The 18991-nt window shown below is 38.0% G+C and overlaps 1 protein-coding gene across 2 annotated transcripts in view; it reads left to right on the forward strand.

Annotated features, from left to right (window-relative positions):
* SEH1L (SEH1 like nucleoporin) overlaps positions 1-18991 on the forward strand; it is a 29281-nt gene that overhangs the window by 6674 nt on the left and 3616 nt on the right. For both annotated transcript variants that reach the window (XM_044243660.1, XM_044243662.1), the window contains exons 3-7: positions 792-938; positions 7264-7475; positions 11217-11315; positions 16108-16248; positions 17200-17357. In XM_044243660.1, the coding sequence (XP_044099595.1) occupies positions 792-938; positions 7264-7475; positions 11217-11315; positions 16108-16248; positions 17200-17357 (757 nt within the window). The remainder of the gene's footprint in view (positions 1-791; positions 939-7263; positions 7476-11216; positions 11316-16107; positions 16249-17199; positions 17358-18991) is intronic.

The raw sequence follows: 18991 nt of genomic DNA on the forward strand, positions 1-18991 counted from the left end.
AAAGGTAATGCTACTGAGCTTCAGATTGTTTTCTCAGAATACAATTTTCTCTAATTTGATGGCTCATTGCTGCTTTTCCTGGAGTAGTCTACTGTCTAGCCAGGTTTTGGAATTGTTTGTTTTATTACTACAGTTTCTATGTACTGTTAGGTTTTTGAAGCTAATAATTTTTATTAGTCTTATTTATTTTATTAGGTGGCTGTTTCCTGTAGAGGGAATTTGCAAGTAAAAAAAGTGGTGGACTGTTAGATTTTTTTTTTTTTAAACCCTGGTTAGGCTAAACTCTGAAGCAAGTCTCTGTTAGCACTGGAAGAGGTCAACTTTATCCAGCTGGATTTTTACTTATTAAAAAATGTTAGAAGGACTTGACCCCATAACAACTACAATCCTAAATAGAGAATATCTTCTAAAAGTTAAAAATTTGTAGGACTTAACTTTTTATTTAAATGTGAAATTAGGGGCGTCTGGGTGTCTCAGTTGTTAAGCGTCCACCTTTGGCTCAGATCATGATCCCAGAGTCCTGGGATCGAGCCTGGCATCGGCCTCTCTGCTCAGCAGGAAGCCTGCCCCTCCCTCTCCCACTCCCCCTGCTGTGTTCTCTCTCTCGCTATGTTTCTGTCAAATAATAAATTAAAAAAAAAAAAACTCGAAAAAAAAAAAGAAATTAAATAGCTTTCTGCTCTTATTGAAGTAAACACATCTGTGGTGTATTTCCTCAAGTAAAATTTTGTATGTTTGAAACATGAGTAAAGTCAGCTTTTTGTTTTTTTGTTTTTTTAATAATTCTTCAGACACATAGTGGATCTGTGTGGCGTGTGACGTGGGCCCATCCTGAATTTGGACAGGTTTTGGCTTCTTGTTCTTTTGACCGAACAGCTGCTGTGTGGGAAGAAATAGTAGGAGAATCAAATGATAAACTTCGAGGACAGAGTCATTGGGTGAGACATTTGTTGGTTTTCAGGGGTTGGGAGGTTAGAATGGGGAGAAGGGTGCATGAATGTCCAGGAGCATGTCTTTCCAAGAACACTTCAGGCACTTGATAAGATGTTCCCACTCCCCTCTATATTTACTATTTCCATTTTTTTCCTCTTCCATGTTTTTCTCCTACTTGTTTATTTAATTTTGTCTTGGGCCTGAAGTGGTACTGAGGAACATAGTGGCATTGTTTAATTATAACTTTCATGATGGATCTGTGGTATTTCCTTTGTCATACAGTGAGTGCCCTCTAAAAATCCATTAAAAAATTGTTTTTTCTCTTTTGTGGTTACCTTTGCCTCTTACAAAATACATTCTTATCTGTATCTGCTATTTACTCTAGCTCTTCCCTGATTGAATGTTCGAATTTCAACAAGAGTATAGTGTCTGTATTGGCCAAACTCCAGAATTGAACCAGATTACCTTTAAGACCCATTCCAATGTTTTCTTTTTCCTCCCTCTTTATTTTTTGTAATAGATAATCAGGTACAAGGTATAAAATGTGAAAGGTAAAAATGAGTGTAAACAGTGACAACTTCCTTCTCTTTGGCCACACAGTTTATTTCCTAGAGGCAACCACCATTATGAGATTTTTCTATATTCTGGATATATTCTGTGCCTTTTTAAGGATATTAATATAGTGTTTTCTTCTCTGTTCCTAATAGTCCTCTTCACCATCCAATGCTAATGTTTATGTGTTGTCAGTACTGCTCTTTTTTTTCTGCTGCACTTTATAAATTGTGGTTTATATGTATTTAACATGTTAACTATAAATGTACAATTCAGTAGCATTAATTACATTTTCAATGCTTTGTATTCATCACTAATATCTATAGCAAAGCGTTGTCATTCCCAGCATAAGCTCTTTATCATTAAATAGTACCTCCTCCTTCCATTCTCCCTACCCTTGGTAACCTTTGTTCTACTTCTGTCAATTCAGCTGCTGTGGCTACCTCATATAGTGTTTGTCCTCTGTCTGGCTTACTTCACTAAGCAGAATGTTTTCAGGTCCATCCATGTTGTCACATTTATCAGTTTCACTCCTGTTATGGCTGAATAATGTTCCGTTGTATGTATACCCCACATTTTGTGTATACCCCACATTTTGTTTATCCGTTTATCTGTAGATAGACTGTTGGGTTCTTCCTTTTAGCTATTGTACATAATGCTGTAACCGAACTCAATGGATTTGCCGTTTGGGGTGCGTCAAATTGAACACAACCCCAGAAAGTGTTGAAAGCAAAACACTTTTTATTATTTGTTACAAGTAAGGAGACAAGGAGATAGTTTCCAAAGCACTTGTGAGTGGAGTTTGTAAAGGAAGCTTTTATTCAGTGTATAGGGGGCAGGGACAGGGAGCTTGCATAAATACTTCAGTTCAGTTGCACATGCTTAGCATATCAGCATGCTTGTTAAAAAAACACATGTGTGTTCAAAAAATGGTGGAAAACTCTGCCCGTAGAAGATCTTAATATAAGGAGCTAAAGGTCAAGGGCTTCTGTGCTTGTCCTCAGCTCTAGTACAGCTCAGAGTGGCTCACCTAAGGGGTTATGAGGTGAAACACCTAGTCGGGGGTCTCCTTGGCTGGGACTTTCGGTTCTCCAAAACAAAACACATTCTTCCCTGCTTTTATCCCTTCCCCCTTCCCCTTTGCTGATAGCTTTCAGCCTTTTTTTTTCTTCCTTTGAGCCTTCTTATTTGAGTAGGTTTCCCATTGCATCCTAGCTAACTAACATTGCTACTATGAACATTATTGTACAGATACCTGTTTCAGATCTTGGGTTCAGTTCTTTTGTGTATGTACCTAGGAGTAGAATTGCTGGCTCATATGGTAGTTCTGTGTTTAACTTCTGAGAAGCTGCTAAATTGTTTTCTCCAATGGCTATACCATTTTACATTTCCACCAGCAATGCATGAGTGTTGCAGTTTCTCCATGTCCTCACCAATGTTTGCGGTTTTTGTTCTTCTATTGCAGCTGTCTTAGTAGGTGTGAAATGGTGTCTCTTTATGGAGGTCTTTCTTCTTCTTCTTCTTCTTTTTTGCATTTCCCTAATGGTTTGTGATGTTGAACATCTTTTTGTGTGCTAATTGGCCATTTGTGTATGTTTTATAATGTTTTGATTTATAAGAAATACATTTTTCTTATGTGTTTGGTCTTCCTAATACAGTTCCTGACTTACAGCTCCAGGAGTTGTTGATATTTTCTAAATGTTGAAAGTGATGAATGCATCTTTTTCTATATTAATGGGGTGACTTTGGGGGCTGGTAGCCAGTAGGGCCAACCATGTGATTAGAGGGGTGAAACTTCAGTCCCACCCCCGACCTCTGGGGAGGGGAGAGGTGTTGGATGTTGAATTAATCACCAATGGCTGGTGCATTAATCTGTCATGCCTATGTAATGAAGTCTCAATAAAAACCCCAAAGAACATGGGTTCAGAGGGTTTTTGGGTTGGTGAACAGGTGGAGATGTTGGGAGAGTTGTAGGCCAGAAGAGGACATAGAAGCTTCTCATGCTTTAACCCTTACTTTGCAATTTACATCTCTTCATCTGGCTGAAGATTACATCCTTTAATAATAAATGGTATCTTTTAAGCAGATTGCCTGTCTGCGTTTTGTTAACTGTTCATGTTTCTGAAGTGTGGGAAGTCCTACGGGATTGATAATTTGTGGAATCTGATGCTATTTCTGGGTAGATAGTGTCAGAATAGATTTGAATTCAGACAGCCTGTTGCTATGTCAGAATTAGTTGTTGGGGGGGTTATTTCCTCTCCAGCAGTCCCTGAATTGGCATTGGTACCAGAGTCCTTTACTTTTTTAGGGAGATATCTATTCAAGTCCTTTGCCCATTTTTAAAATTGGGTTGTTTGTTTTTTGCTGTTGAGTTGTACGTAGTTCTTTATATTCTGGCTATTAGTACCTTCTCAGGTATGATTTGCAAATATTTTCTCCTGTTCTGTGAGTTGCCTTTTCTCTCTCTTGACAGTGTCCTTTGATGCACAAAATTTTAAAATTTTCAGGAAGTCCAATTTATTTTTTTCTTGTTTCCTGTGTTTTTGGTGTCATATTCAAGAAACCATGGCAAATCCAATGTCAAAAAGGCTTTCTCCAAAGTTTTATATTAAGAGTATTAAATTGTAGGTTTTTTTTTTTTTTTTTAAATTGTAGGTTTTTAAAAAAGGTTTTATTTGTCAGAGATGAGTGAGAGTGCGCGCACGGGGAGCAGCAGGCAGCGGGAGAAGCAAGTTCCCTGCTGAGCAAGGAGCATGATTCAGGACCTTGGGATCATAACCTGAGCTGTGGGCAGACACTTAACTGAGCCACCCAGGCATCCCTAAAATTTTAGCTCTTACATTTAGGTCTTTTTTTTTTTTTTTTCCATTTTTATTTAAGTTTTGTATATGGTGTAAAGTAAATGTACATTTTTTTTTTTTTTTTTTTTTTTAAGTAATCTCTACCCTCAGTGCACAAATTCATGACCCTGAGATCAAGAGTCACATGCTTTACCAACTGAGCCAGCCAGGTGCTTCCAACTTTATTCTTTTGTGTGTTAATATCCAGTTTTCCCAGTATCTTTTTTTTTTTTTAAAGATTTAAAAAGATTTTTTTTAAAAATTTATTTGACAGAGATCATAAGTAGGCAGAGAGGCAGGCAGAGAGAAGAAGGGGGAAGCAGGCTCCCTGCTGAGGCTCATGTGAGGCACATGTGAGGCTCAATGTGGGGCTCGATGTGGGGCTCTGTCCCAAGACCCTGGGATCATGACCTGAGCTGAAGGCAGAGGCTTTAACCCCCTGAGCCACCCAGGTGCCCACCGCCCCAGTATCTTTTTTTAAGTTATTAAATGTATTATTTGTTTCAGGGGTACAGGTCTATAATTCATCACAATACACAATACACAGTGCTCACCATAACACATACCCTCCCCCAGTATCTTTTATTGGAATGACTGCTCTTTTTAGAGGCTGCTTTTAGACAAAAGGCTCGAACAGTGGAATGTAAAGCAAGGCTGAATACAAACAGGCCCATAAGGGCCACCCACCTCAAAATATCCATAGGCCCTAACTAACTAATGGGCTGCTTACAACCTGGCACAGTTACCAAAAAAGGGAAAATCCCAGAAGTCCCCATACCTCCTTGTCTTCCTCTTTTAAATACAGCCCCCATCCACTGCCTCCTAGCAGACAGTCTCTATGCTGTCCTGCCTGGCACTCCCTTACAGTGCATTGGATAAATTCCTATACCTACCTCCTTTGTTCTGCATCTGGTGGATCCTTTCACTGCCTGTTTTTCAGGCTTCTCCACATTTGGGGGCCACCATCAGATAGGGAGAGACGCTTTCCCCTTTGAATGGTCTTGGTGTTCTCATTGAAAATCAGTCGACTGTACCTCAGAGTCCACAGTCTCTCATGGTTCATATCCCGGGCTTTGGAGGGGAGAGGTGTGGGGGTGTTGGGTGAGCCTGGTGGTGGGTGTTGTGGAGTGCCAGTATTGCATGGAGCACTGGTTGTGGTGCATAAACAGTGAAAGGAAATTAAAAAAAAAAAAAAAAGAAAAAGAAATAATGAAAAAAAATCAATTGACTATATATAGAAAGAAGGTTTATTTTTGGATTGTATTTTGTTCCATTGGCCTATGTGTCTCTCCTTAATGCCAATATCATATTCTTCTGATTACTCCAGGTTTGTAGCTTGCATGCTATTCACAGTTTTATAATTTTTTTTTTTTTTAAGATTGATTGATTGAAATAACCTCTACACCCAGCGTGGGGAGCTAACTCACAACCCTGAGAAGTGGAGTTGTCAGCCACGTGCCCTTAAATTTTTTTTTTTTTTAATGTTGGGAGGGGTTGGTTTAATTGCCTTTACCCTAGGGAAAACCACTGCTTGCGGGGAGGAGAGAAGGGAAATGTATAAAATTGGAGGGAGTTTTCTAACAGTCAGGAATGGGTTAATTAGAATGGTAGGTTGGGTTGAGGAGTGGTGGCATAGAAAGGATTTTTGTTTGAACTTAGAGGTAAAGGTTTCTCCCTTTATATGAATGTAGAGCATTCTTAGGAAAACCTTCATAAGCTGAAACGGCCATAAAGTAGAGAATCAGTTAGCATTAACTTATATGGAAGAATTTTTGAGTGTTCCTGAGCTAAAAAATAACCTCTTTTAGGCTTTTCTGATGCCTTAAGACACACTTTGCTAATGTTAGCACAACATAAATCAAGATAAAGCACAGATGCTTACAGACACAGTTCAAAGCTCTTGAGGCTTGATGCTGAGATGCTGTGTAGGTCTCAGGGAAGGAGCTGGGTGGTGCCATTCTTATACATGAGGGTGCTTGCTGCCTCTAAAGACTTGTAAAACAAATGACAATGCTATTTTCTCTTGTCACAAAAGCTGGGATCCTCTTCAGATTTCTTTTGGTTAGCAAGAAAGGTACTGAAGTAGGTCTTTGTAAAAGCAAAGTGCTGTAACATAAACCTTAGAAAAGTAGGGGATATCTGTATATTTATTTGTATTTAGTTAAATCAGCTGTCATTAATGTATTTAATATTTCAGCAGTTGTATTGGTATTGATTATTCAGTGGTGTTCATAGACAGATGTTTGCAAGGATATAATCTTTGGAGTTTTATGTGCTCTTTTTCTACTATTGAGACTCCTTAAGATGTATTTTAGTAACCATAGACAATAAAGTCCTGATTTCTAAATTTTGTTGATATTTTCAGTCAGAAATCTAGATGCCAGAAAGTAGCTTGAATATGCTCTGTTGGCATTCTCTAATTATCACAATGCCAGCTTTGTACCATTCTCTTGGTCTCTAGTAAACGCCTTCTCTTAAAGTGGTTGGTGGTAATCCAAGTAGGGCTAACTGGCATTTATGTTTAAAGGAAGAAGTTGCATGCTTTCCATTTTACTGTTAAAGAATCTTAATTCGTGTAATTTACTGCTTGCAGCATACTGTGCAAAACAAAACTACCTATATTAAAATTCAAACAGTTTGTAGTTTAGTGACTGGTCTCCTTAAGGCAGAGTTTTTGCACTCTTAATAAAGTTAGACTTTCTAAGGCAAACTTTTTTTCTACCTTAAAGGGAATAATTAATTATAGGTCACTAATTTGTTACGGATTGCCAGCTGTGTATGTGGTATTTTGCTGTGGAGGAAATTGAGACCCCGGTGGTTTTTAAATAACTTATTCAAGGTTCTATACTTAGTAAAATGGCAGTGGGATTTTAGAACCCATGTTCTTTCTACTCTACCATCCTTCCTTTTTGTATGTAAATAATTTTTTTTTTTTCAGGTTAAGAGGACAACTCTAGTGGATAGCAGAACATCTGTTACCGATGTGAAATTTGCTCCTAAACATATGGGCCTTATGTTAGCAACCTGTTCGGCAGATGGTATAGTAAGAATATATGAGGCTCCAGATGTTATGAATCTCAGCCAGTGGTCTCTGCAGCACGAGATTTCATGTAAGCTAAGCTGTAGTTGTATTTCTTGGAATCCTTCAAGGTAAGCTTACACAGAAAACCTGATAATATAATCCTAGTAAAGCAAATTAGTAATTTTTTTTTTTTTTGCAAATTAGTAATTTTTAAGCTAAGCATTTGATGGGTTAATTTCCTTAAAATGTTTTCTTAGTCATGTTTATTATTTTTAAAAATACATGTTATGTAGAATAAAAATTCTCTTTAATCTGCCCTCACCCTGTTATGTCTCTTGTCCCCTATTTTTATTCCGTAGAAGAAGCCAGCCATTGTAAATATTTGGGTGTACAACTTCTGGGCTTTTTCCATGTATATACAAATAAATACTCAATGTGTTTTTAAATACACAAATATAGGCAACATGCACATATACTATCATGTAAAGGTAGACCAGAACACACAGACGTGTATAGACATATATTCTCCTTATTTGAAATTTGCTTTTTTCATTTACAAATATATTGCGGGTATTTCACAGTGTATTAGTATATATATCTAGTTTTACATTGTTTTTTTAACTGCTATACTATATCATAGTTGCTTTTTTTTAATGATTTTATTTATTTATGAGAGAGAGCATGAGTGGGTGCGAGGGGCAGAGAGAGAGAGAAAGAAGCAGACTCTTGCCGAGCAGGGAGCCTGACATTGGGATCAATTCCAGGATCTTGGAATCATGATCTGACCCAAAAGATAGACCCTTAAGCAACTGAGCCACCCAGGTGCTCCTCATAGTTGCTTTCTATTAAGTTATTTTTAAAATAAAAGAATAATGAATTACTTGGTAGAGAAAAAATTTCATGGGCACCTGGTTGACCCACCCTCCCCCACCATGGTCTTGCTTTCTCTCTCAAATAAGTAAAATCTTTAAAAAGAAAAGAAAAAGAATAATTTCAAATCTAGAAGAGTACAAAATGAAAGGTTAAAAGTTCCCCTACCTGCTAAAAATGCCCTCCATAGTTCTGATTTTAGATTTTAATTCTGCCAGTTGCTATTGTATTTTTTTTAATTTTTAAAAAAATTTTTTAAGGATTTTGTTTTTAAGTAATCTCTACACCCAGCATGGGGCTTGAACCCACAGCCCCAAAATCAAGAGTTGCATGCTCTCCCAACTGAGCCAGCCCGGCACCCCAGTTGCTATTATATTTAGTATATTTATTTACTTATGCCTCAGGTTCTTGCTATGTTAGCTTTAAACAGTACCTATACTCACTATAAGAAAGATGAATTTAGTACATTTACAAAAGCTTTCCATTTCTCAAGGTATGACTAGATAGATATCTCCTTTTTTTTTTTTTTTTGGTTAAGATTTTAAGTAATTTCTACCTCCAACGTGGAGCCGAACTTATAACCCTGAGGTCAAGAGTTGCATGCTTCACCAATGGAGCCAGCTGGTTAGAGAGATCTTATTTGTGGGAATGTCGATGATGGTTTTTTAGTTATATTGGTAATTATCAGAATTTCAGATAGTGTATCCATTTTCAACTTAGTGATTTACCAATTTTTAGATTAGATATGGACTCACCTCTTTTTTTTTTTTTTAAACAAATTAGCTTATTTTGCTTATTCCTCTCATTCACCCATTTTCTAATATTTTGTTACATTGCTTATAACTGGCAAGGGAACAACTGCATATTTTACTCCTTGGGGAGATATGGGATTGGTTTCCCATGAGCCTTTGATCACATTTTTGTCAACTAATAAATACTTAACCTTATTTTATGAGTGTTTGTGTTTAAAGATACCTTATTTAGCATATGTTGCTGATTTCATTAACATTGAACTCTGCCAACAGCCTTAAAACTCATGCCTTAACAAAGTTATCTAATACAGTATTTTCTCCATAAGGTATATCATAGCCTTTTTGCTAAACTTAGAAACACTAGACTGTACTGCAATACCACGTTAGGGGACCATTTTTAAAAAAGAAATCACCAACCCACCACAAAAATGCAAAAAGCATGGTGGTAAATAGAGTGCAACACTTGTTTTCAGTGTGAGAGCTGAAATAAGAAGGCATAGCCTTACATTGTTTGACCTCAGCATGAAACATGTAGGTTGGATGATTCATTTTTTGCAGAGCCGTTCCAGGCATATTCATGAGTTGACCGTGAAAGCCCCAAGTATTGGATTTTGGGGGTTACAAACAAATTTTAGTAAGCAGGCAGTTTACAAATAAAGAACTTGCAGATGATAAGGATTGGCTGTATCTACTTGCTCAGAGATCATTTGTATACCTTGGTCTTTATTTTCATGCATCTTGGTTTCCTTGTGTGTTAGTCTTTGCTTGTTTTTTTGTAGTTACGAACAAGAGTAGTATTTATAGTTAGGAACCAGTATTGGTATTTTTCTACTGTTAGGTGCTCTTTTTTCTTAGTAGCACACTCTCTTACCTAGGGCTTGGCTGAGTTTCAACTGAGTAGGTAGAGTGTTGGCAAAATTCCCTTGTAGGGAGTATAAACCAAGGGAACTGGTGGGCTGGGGTATCCCTGAATTTCAGGAGGACTTGACTTGGGGATGGGGCACCTTAATTTTTGTTTCTTCTTGTCCCTCTCTCTGCCAGTTTTAGAGTGCTGTAAAGCTTTATTAATAAAGAACTAAACCTTTTTTTTTTTTAATTACCACATTCTGTTTTCAACTTTATGAGGTTGGCAGATGACAAGGTCAGAGGTTTAACAAGGGGTCAGTTCATAGGGATATTACTTAATCTGGATGAGGGAGGCAAAGGAAATCAGTATTGAGGTAACTAGGCATAGAAATTAAAAAAAAATTCAACCTAGAGTTCACTTCAATAGAGGTCATGCTTTTATTATCTTTTGTCTTTTTAACAGACTTTATTTATTTTTAAGATTTTATTTATTTATTTGACAGACAGAGATCTCAAGTAGGCAGAGAGGCAGGCAGAGAGAGAGGAGGAAGCAGGCTCCCTGCCGAGCAGTGAGCCCCATGCGGGGCTTGATCCCAGGACCCTGGGATCATGACCTGAGCTGAAGGCTGAGGCTTTAACCCACTGAGCCGCCCAGGCGCCCCTCTTTTGACTTTTTAAAAATGAAGTTGACCACAAATGAATCTAAAGAAGAGAATGACATGTGGGGAGCATGCCTTCTTGAGGGTTGATCTTTTTCTGCTTTTCTTCCTTCTGTCAGGGTTTCTTCTTTTTGTACAAAGCACTTAAAATCCTTTTGCCATGAATTGGTCACCATAGGATTACTTTTCCTTTCATAGTTAATGACCAAATCTTTCAGGAAGAAGAATTCTAAGACCTCCGGCTCTTTTTTTTTTTTTTTAAACTCTACTGAATGCTTGAAACCTTTTGGGAGAAGAGCTACTTTTTTAAAAAAAATCATTTATTTAATTAGAGAGAGCACACGAAAGAGATTGTGCACGAGCAGGAGGAGGGACAGAGGGAGAAGGAGAGAGAGAATCTCAAGCAGACTCTGTGATGAGTGCAGAGCCCGACATGAGGCTTGATCTAATGACCCAAGCCAAAAATCATGAGTCAGTTGCTTACCCTTGAGTTACTAGACGCCGCAAGAATTACTGTCTATTAGCAAAAGGATGGTATTATTTGTCCCCATGTTGAGCATTCTCAAGGACATACCTTTCCAAGGTGTGGCTGTGTCAGATGTATGGCAGGGATCTAGTCATGGTAGTGACATGCTTATTTGTGGATTGTAGAGCTTCTTGATGCCAGGTTTTTCTAATTCTCTGAATTAGATGTATATTAACTTGATAATTATGTAAAAAAGTTTTTACTTTTCATTTCTAGCTCTCGTGCTCATTCCCCCATGATAGCTGTAGGAAGTGATGACAGTAGTCCAAACGCAATGGCCAAGGTTCAGATTTTCGAGTATAATGAAAATACCAGGTTAGTACTGCTTTGGTTTAAATAGTGTCCCAAATTGCATTTAATTTTTAAAAATGTTATTTCTTTATCCATTCATTGAATTATGCATGATTCATTACCTATTTACTAATTCCTGTGCTATGCCAAGTTCTGTGGTAGGCTCTGATAATATAAAATTAAATGGTATAGAGGAGAAGGTGACTGATTTTCCAGTATGTACCATCTCGCTGGGAAAACAAACAAAAATATTAAAGTGATGATGAATTTTATAAACTGGGAGAATTGGGGTGTTAAGGGTTTACTATACCGGGGGTGGAGAGGGCCAGGAAGGTTCTCCAGACAGAACTTACGGGATGAGTAAAAGTTAGCCAAAGAGGGCAAAACATTCCAAATGGAGAAAACTACAAATGATAAGGTACGTGAACAAGAGAGAACCAATATATTTTTATTGTAGTTGAAATGAAATAGGCAAAAAGGAGTGTGGTGAGAAACAAAACTTAGATCTGTGAGACCTAGTGTTCCATGTTTAGATTTTATTTTATGGGAAATGAGAAGCCATTGAAAGATTTTTGAGTTGGGGAATGATGGGCTTGCATTGTAGTTTAACTCTTCCATAGGTATGGAAAGTATTTTTGAGGGCAGAGGTTGAGGTGGGAGATTGTAGTGGCTTTGGGATAGAGTAGTGGCAATGGGGATTGAGAGAAGTAGGCAGTTGGAGAATAAATTAAATGGTCTGAATAGGATCTGATGACTGGATGTAGAAGGTGAAGAATGGGGGAAGCTTTTGAGATGACTTTCAAGGTTCTGGCTTAATAGTTCAGTGGATGGTGTGTAATTTCTTGAAATAAGAGCATCTGGAAATAGGACAGATTTGAGTAGAGTATAGCAGCACATGATGGAAAATTTATGTTGGGTCATGTTGTGATACCTGCAACACCTCTTAGAGCTGTAAAGAGGTGTATTCAGGGTCTTATAGGAAAAGAGAGCACACATCAGTTGTTCAAGTGGGCTTCACATGTGCTAGACAACAGTCTTGAGTCGAGGAACCAGATATTGGGCAGGGCCAGAAGCAGAAAAGAACTAGAGTTTTCCCCTTATCTGTAGGGGATATGTTCCAAGACCACCCAGTGGCTCCCTGAAACCTGAAATAGTATGAAATTGTATATACTCTATTTTTTTCTATACATACCTACCTATGATAAAGTTTATAAGTGAGGCAGAGTATGAGATTAACAATAGTAGCTAGTAGTAACATGTAAGAATTGAAATAATACACTAAATAAAAATGATATGAAGGTAGTCTTTCTCAAAATATCTTACTGTGTTGGACTCACACTTCTTCCTGTGATGATGTGAGATAATAATGTGATGAGACGGCAGGAGGGGAATGGTGTAGACCTGTGACATAGCGTTAGGCTACTGCTGACCTTCTGATGATATATCAGGAGATCATCTTCTGGATGGCAGTTTGATCGTGGGTAACAAACTGTGAGAAGCAAGACTGGCTAAGGGGGGGACCACTGATTCCTTTGGGCTTTGCAATTCAGAATGTTTCTAGGGTTTTTGCGGAGTTCTTACACCAGCCCTCTAACTTCCCAGATTATTGATTTCTTCAGAGAGTCTATGCTTACACAGTGTTGTCCAGTAGAACTTGCTGTGCTGCTGCTGCTGATGACCCATGCCTGTACCAGCTAACGTAGTGGCCACTAGCCACATGCAGCTGTGGAAGCTCAGAATGTGCTACTACAGCGGCAGAACTGCATTTGTTTATTTTTAGAAATTTAAATTTAGATAGGCACATGTGGCTAGTGGCTGCAGTATTGGCCAACATAGTTCTAGATTATAGGAACCTTCCTCTAGAACTTTTGAGGCTTTTGTAACCTTTTAAGCTACTAAAGCTATGAGCAATATTAATAGCACATTTTTAAAAATAAACATTTCTTAAAAGATTTTATTTGTTTATTCATGAGAGGCAGAGGGAGAAGCAGGCTCCCCACCGAGCAAGGAGCCTGATGTGCTGGGATCATGACCTGAGCCGAATGTAGACACTTAACTGACTGAGCCACCCAGATGCCCTATAAACATTTTTTTTGATTAACATATAATGTATTATTTGCCCCAGTGGTACAGGTCTGTGAATCATCAGCTTACACATTTCATCGCACTCACCATAGCACATACCTTCCCCAATGTCCATAACTCTATCCCTAACCCCCTACCCCCTGCCCTATAAACATTTTTTAAAAAGATTTATTTGAGAGTGAGAGAGTGTGCACATGCATGACAGGGGAGGGGTAGAGAAAGAGAATCCCAAGCAGACTCTGCTGAGCATGGAGTCTGATGCAGGGCCCGATCCCATGGCAGAGATCATGACTTAAAACAAAACCAAGAATTGGATGCTTAACCGACTTAGCCACCAGGGTACCCCTAATAGCATATTTTATTTTATTTTATTTTTTTATTTTTTTAAAAGATTTTATTTATTTATTTGACAGAGAGATCACAAGTAGGCAGAGAGGCAGGCAGAGAGAGAGAAGAGGAAGCAGGCTCCCTGCTGAGCAGGGAGCCTGATGTGGGACTCGATCTCAGGACCCTGAGATCATGACCTGAGCTGAAGGCAGCAGCTTAACCCACTGAGCCACCAGGCACCCTGCTAATAGCATATTTTAAAGAGGCTTCATGAAGAGTTAATATTATTAAAGTAATTTCTTTCAGCCTTAGCTGAACAGAATGAGTTTGGAGGCATAAATTGAAAATTTAAAAGGGGGATCATTTCTAAAACATAGGAGAATGAAAAGTACTTCATAAATAATATTTGAATAAAGGGATTAGAACTTCTAGTTAGTTCTGAAAGAAAATACAGGGCAGATAGAAAAGAACCTAAAACTTAAATGAATTCAATGATAAAGATAACCGAATGAATCTCTTAGCTAGCAGAATAAATCTAGATTAGGAGCTGGATTTCCTGCATTATCTCCTATAACAAGGAGCCTGGCAGCAGAGCAGTTCTGGGGTCAATTAAGCAGCTCACTTGGTGCAGTGGTCTTGGTATTTTCCTTTTTTTTGCTGTCATACTTAGTGTGTGGTGACAGCTCCCTCTTAGATCACAAGAGCCTTTCTAGGTTTTCACATGCAAATACAAAGAAGGGCATTTGCTTTCATGTCTCTTTATATTAGGGAGAGAGAATATTTTCTGAAAGCGTCTTAGCAGGCTTTTTCATTGGGTCCCCTGGCCAGAATTGGGTCACTTACCATGCTTTAGATGCAAGGGAGTCAAACAGCAAGTGCCTGGTATTTTCTACATATGACTGGCAATTGGCATTGGGTAGGTAAAGGTATCTGTGTGTGTGTGTGAGAGGTTATCAGACCTTTAAGTTCACCCATTTTTGGATTTTTTTTGGTCTGGTTCTTTGAAGCAAGAGTTGTTCAAAGGTTCTTATATAGATTGAACATGTTAACATAGAGTGACAGTGGACTGTGTAGCATGCAGTGATGAATACTTAGTTGATATTCCTGTAAGTAATAACACCATTTAGTACACAGGAGACATTTGTCCAATTAACCAGTATTGGATATTGTTATTACTTTGGTGAGTGAAAATATTAAGAAAGACCTGGTCTTCATAGTGATGTAAGTGCCTTCTTTTATATAAGGCATTTTCACATATTTTATGAAATTCAGATTCTAACAATCATCTTATGAATAGGGTAGGTAGCTTTTATATTAGCACCATTTTATAAATGAAGAAACAGATCAAGGTAAAATGATTTGTCTAAGATCAAACAGAAGTCAGGAGTAGAAGAGTAGAAGCAGCAAGGCTGTGGATTAGATTACTCAGGGTGAGCAATATAGGGTGAGGAGAGGTTAAGGAAAAAACAATGAGGCATGCCCTGGCTTGGAGACATTTGAGAAAAATGTTGAGGTGAAAAGAAGGCCAAGCATAGAATGTTGGGAACACTAGTATTTCAGAGGAGGAAGGTAAGGTAGGTGCCTTTCTCTGACTCCTCCGTTACACACAGGGTTCTGTGCTTCACTTCTGTCTCTGATATTCAATCGATGACATAGAAAAATGGAATAGGAAACTCTTAATCTGTTGTCTCCTTCATTGTTTTCTTCTCTGTTTGCAAATAGAGAAATAGAATTGTAGGGATGAAGTAGACTTTGGTGTAGATTCCTTTATCCCCACTAAAATTCTTGCTGTTACCAGGTTCATTTTTCAATTTATACTCAAGTACTTAGGAATTGAATTACTCTTTTCTTGGAATTAGATATTAATGGCTAATGAATCAGGATCTCATTTAATAATTCAAGTTTTTTAAAACGGTTCTAAGCTAAACTTAGGAAGTCAAAGAAAGAAACCCAGGCGGCTTTATTAGTTTACTAGTGTTGCCATAACAAATTACTACAAACTAATGGCTTAAAACAGAGATTTATTCTCACAGTTCTAGAGGCCAGAAATCTGAATCAAGGTGTAGTCAGGGCGTGCTTCCTCCACAGTCCTTCCTCATCTTCAGGCTTCTGGTGGCTTTGGGAGGTCCTTGGCATGTGGCTGCGTAAGTTTAGTTTCTCCCTCTGTCTTCAGATGCTGCCTTCTCTGTCTGTTTCTCCTTTTCTGTCTTTTATGCAAATGATCCAGGATGATCTTATCCTGAGATCCTTAATTATATATGCAAAGATCCTTTTTCTAAATTAGGTCACATTTCTGTTTCTGGGGTTAGGCTTTGGCCTTATTGTATACTGCTGAGGTAAACACTGCTTCAAATTTTAAAAATTTTCATTTCTGAAATTTTTATCTGAATTGGTTTTTCATTAGGAAATATGCAAAAGCTGAAACCCTCATGACAGTCACAGATCCTGTGCATGACATTGCCTTTGCTCCAAACTTGGGAAGGTCTTTCCATATTCTAGCCATAGCAACCAAAGATGTGAGGATTTTTACATTAAAGCCTGTGAGGTGAGTTTTTGAAGCAATTACTAATTTAAAACTATTCTTAATTTTCTTCCATGGAGAAGAGTGAAGGGGCAACTGTGAACTGAAGAATGGCTTCTTTATTGAACATTTTATCTACAAATATATGAGTTTTGGGGTTGGGGAATGGAATAAAGACAGGAGATTTATGTTTTCTTAATTGCATTTTCTTTAGGCTGATATGATTTGGATCCTCTGAATATAATTGGTACTCTGTAAATGTTTGAACAAATGAGAGGTGGGAGTTTACTTAGGAAAATTAAATTAGCACTGAGACATTCTTGTGAATAATCTGTTCAATCTTTAGTTTTGGAATTGTGAGTTTCAGTTCTTTTCCTTTTTCCTTCCTTTCCCCCTTCTATTCTTTCCTTCCTACAGCTTTCCTTTCAAAATTGTTATGTATTTTATTTCTCAGTTTTGTTTGGGGGAATCCTCTTTTGTTTTTCTTTTTTTTTTTTTTTTTTTAAGAGAGAGAGTGGGTGGTGGGGGGCCCAGAGGAGCAGAGGAAGAGGGAGAGAGATAATCTTAAGCATGCTCCAAGCCCAGCTTAGAGTAGCCATGAGGCTTAATTTTGCAACTCTGAGATAATGACCTGGGCTGAAATCAAGAGTTGGACGCTTAACTGACTGAGCCACCCAGGCACTCCTGTTTCTTTCTTCCATGAAATAATTACTGAATAATTTTTATGTGGTAGGATCATACTAGGTGCTGGGGAGTCAAATGAAAGCGACATGGCCCAGCTCTCAATGACTTAAGGTTGGAGGGGTGTGGGAGGGAAGGTGGTGGTTATGGATATGCACAGTTTTATAATGTAATATGGTAAAAATAATATAGTATGTGAGACCATTTGTGTTTTTAAAATTAGATCTCTGTGTGTGTATGTGTGTGTATAAAATCTTCAATCAGCATTTCTTAGGGAAGTTTTTTTATTAATAGGAAAGAACTTACTTCCTCTGGTGGACCAACAAAATTTGAAATCCATATAGTGGCTCAGTTTGATAATCATAATTCCCAGGTCTGGCGAGTGAGTTGGAATATAACAGGAACAGTGCTAGCATCTTCAGGAGATGATGGCTGTGTGAGATTGTGGAAAGGTAAGATTTTAATGAAGGAATTGTTGCTGTGTTGGTTTGTCAGAATTTTCACTTAGAAATGTAAGTTCAGAAATATTTCGGAAAAAATTATCTTTCTACAGTTACTTAAATTGATGTCTTAACATTAATTTGTGTTATTTTGAACCTCCATTCATTTACTTAGTTCATGGCAGTTAGGACCGATTGAATTGTTTCTTAAGTTTCCATGTGGAAAAAAAAAGCAACTTTTAGAACTAAAAGTAATTGTAACAGAATATGCGGTTTAAGATACTATTTGCTAGGGGCGCCTGGGTGGCTCAGTGGGTTAAGCCGCTGCCTTCGGCTCAGGTCTTGATCTCAGGGTCCTGGGATCGAGTCCTGCATCAGGCTCTCTGCTCAGCAGGGAGCCTGCTTCCTCCTCTCTCTCTGCCTGCCTCTCTGCCTACTTGTAATCTCTCTCTGTCAAATAAATAAATAAATAAATAAATAAAATCTTTAAAAAAAAAAAAGATACTATTTGCTATATTATGCGGTATCTCCAAAAAATACCATTTGCTATATATGTGATCTGTGTGTCTGCTCTGCAGACTCAGGATAGGACTACAGACATCTCCTATTAAATAATTGCTTTTGGCCAACCAGCCCTTCATAGGACAAAACCCAGTATATACCCCACTTCCTCTCTGCAGCTCTCAGAAGTTGAAGCTTCTGGCCACTGATTCTGAAAGTTTCTTGTGCCACGCTGAGAATTCTGTCTAGTAACTCAGTGCTGACTGGTTGCTGCAGCATGGTCTGCACTTTTCCATGGAAGTTTATCCATTGCGCGGAGGTGTCTTTGGTCCTTGTACCACTCTAGTTGGTGGTATCCCACTTTTAGGATCCAAACTTAAGCTTAGTTCGTGTACCTTGAGCAGTTACTGCTGCTCAGAATGCAGTTTGACTGAGTCTCCCATGGCCAGTTTTAGGCTGTGGTAGAACCAGCCCAGACCTCAATTTCCTCAATGTCATTTGGTATCAAGGGCTTTGCTTCCTTTTCATGCGTCTGGGCTTTAGTCAGGACCACACAGTTCCACTCAAACAGGCTCCCTAACTTGAGTTTCCTGGACCCAGTGTCTCCAGCGCTCTGTTTTGCATTCAGAGAATTAGGCCATGTTGGGTAAGCCACTCAAATCCTAAAGGTTTGTTACTTACATCCATCTCTGAGGACATTAGGTACCCACATGATCTATACCTGCATAGCTAAGAGGATAACTCCATTACCCTCCATATACATGTGATTGAAATTCATTTTCCTGAAGATGAAGAATTTATTTTGATAGTAAAATGTTAATGTGGTAAATTAGAGAGTAGTCTTTGTTAATATTTATCTTATAAGGAAGGAGAATGATAAAAATTTTGTTTTTTAAATTAGTTCTTGTAAAACTTTACAAGATAATTGTTAAAATTGAGATATATATATATATCATTTTAAATATGTCTGTAATATATCTTTTTTTTTTTTTTTAAAGATTTTTTTTATTTATTTATTTGACAGACAGAGATCACAAGCAGGCAGAGAAGCAGGCAGGCAGAGAGAGGAGGAAGCAGGCTCCCCGCTGAGTGTAATATATCTTGAGAGATATGTTATAGTTTTTTTTATTATAGTTATTTCTTGT

Source organism: Neovison vison, chromosome 3 (genome assembly GCF_020171115.1).
Source record: "Neovison vison isolate M4711 chromosome 3, ASM_NN_V1, whole genome shotgun sequence".
Classification (NCBI taxonomy): Eukaryota; Metazoa; Chordata; class Mammalia; order Carnivora; family Mustelidae; genus Neogale; species Neogale vison.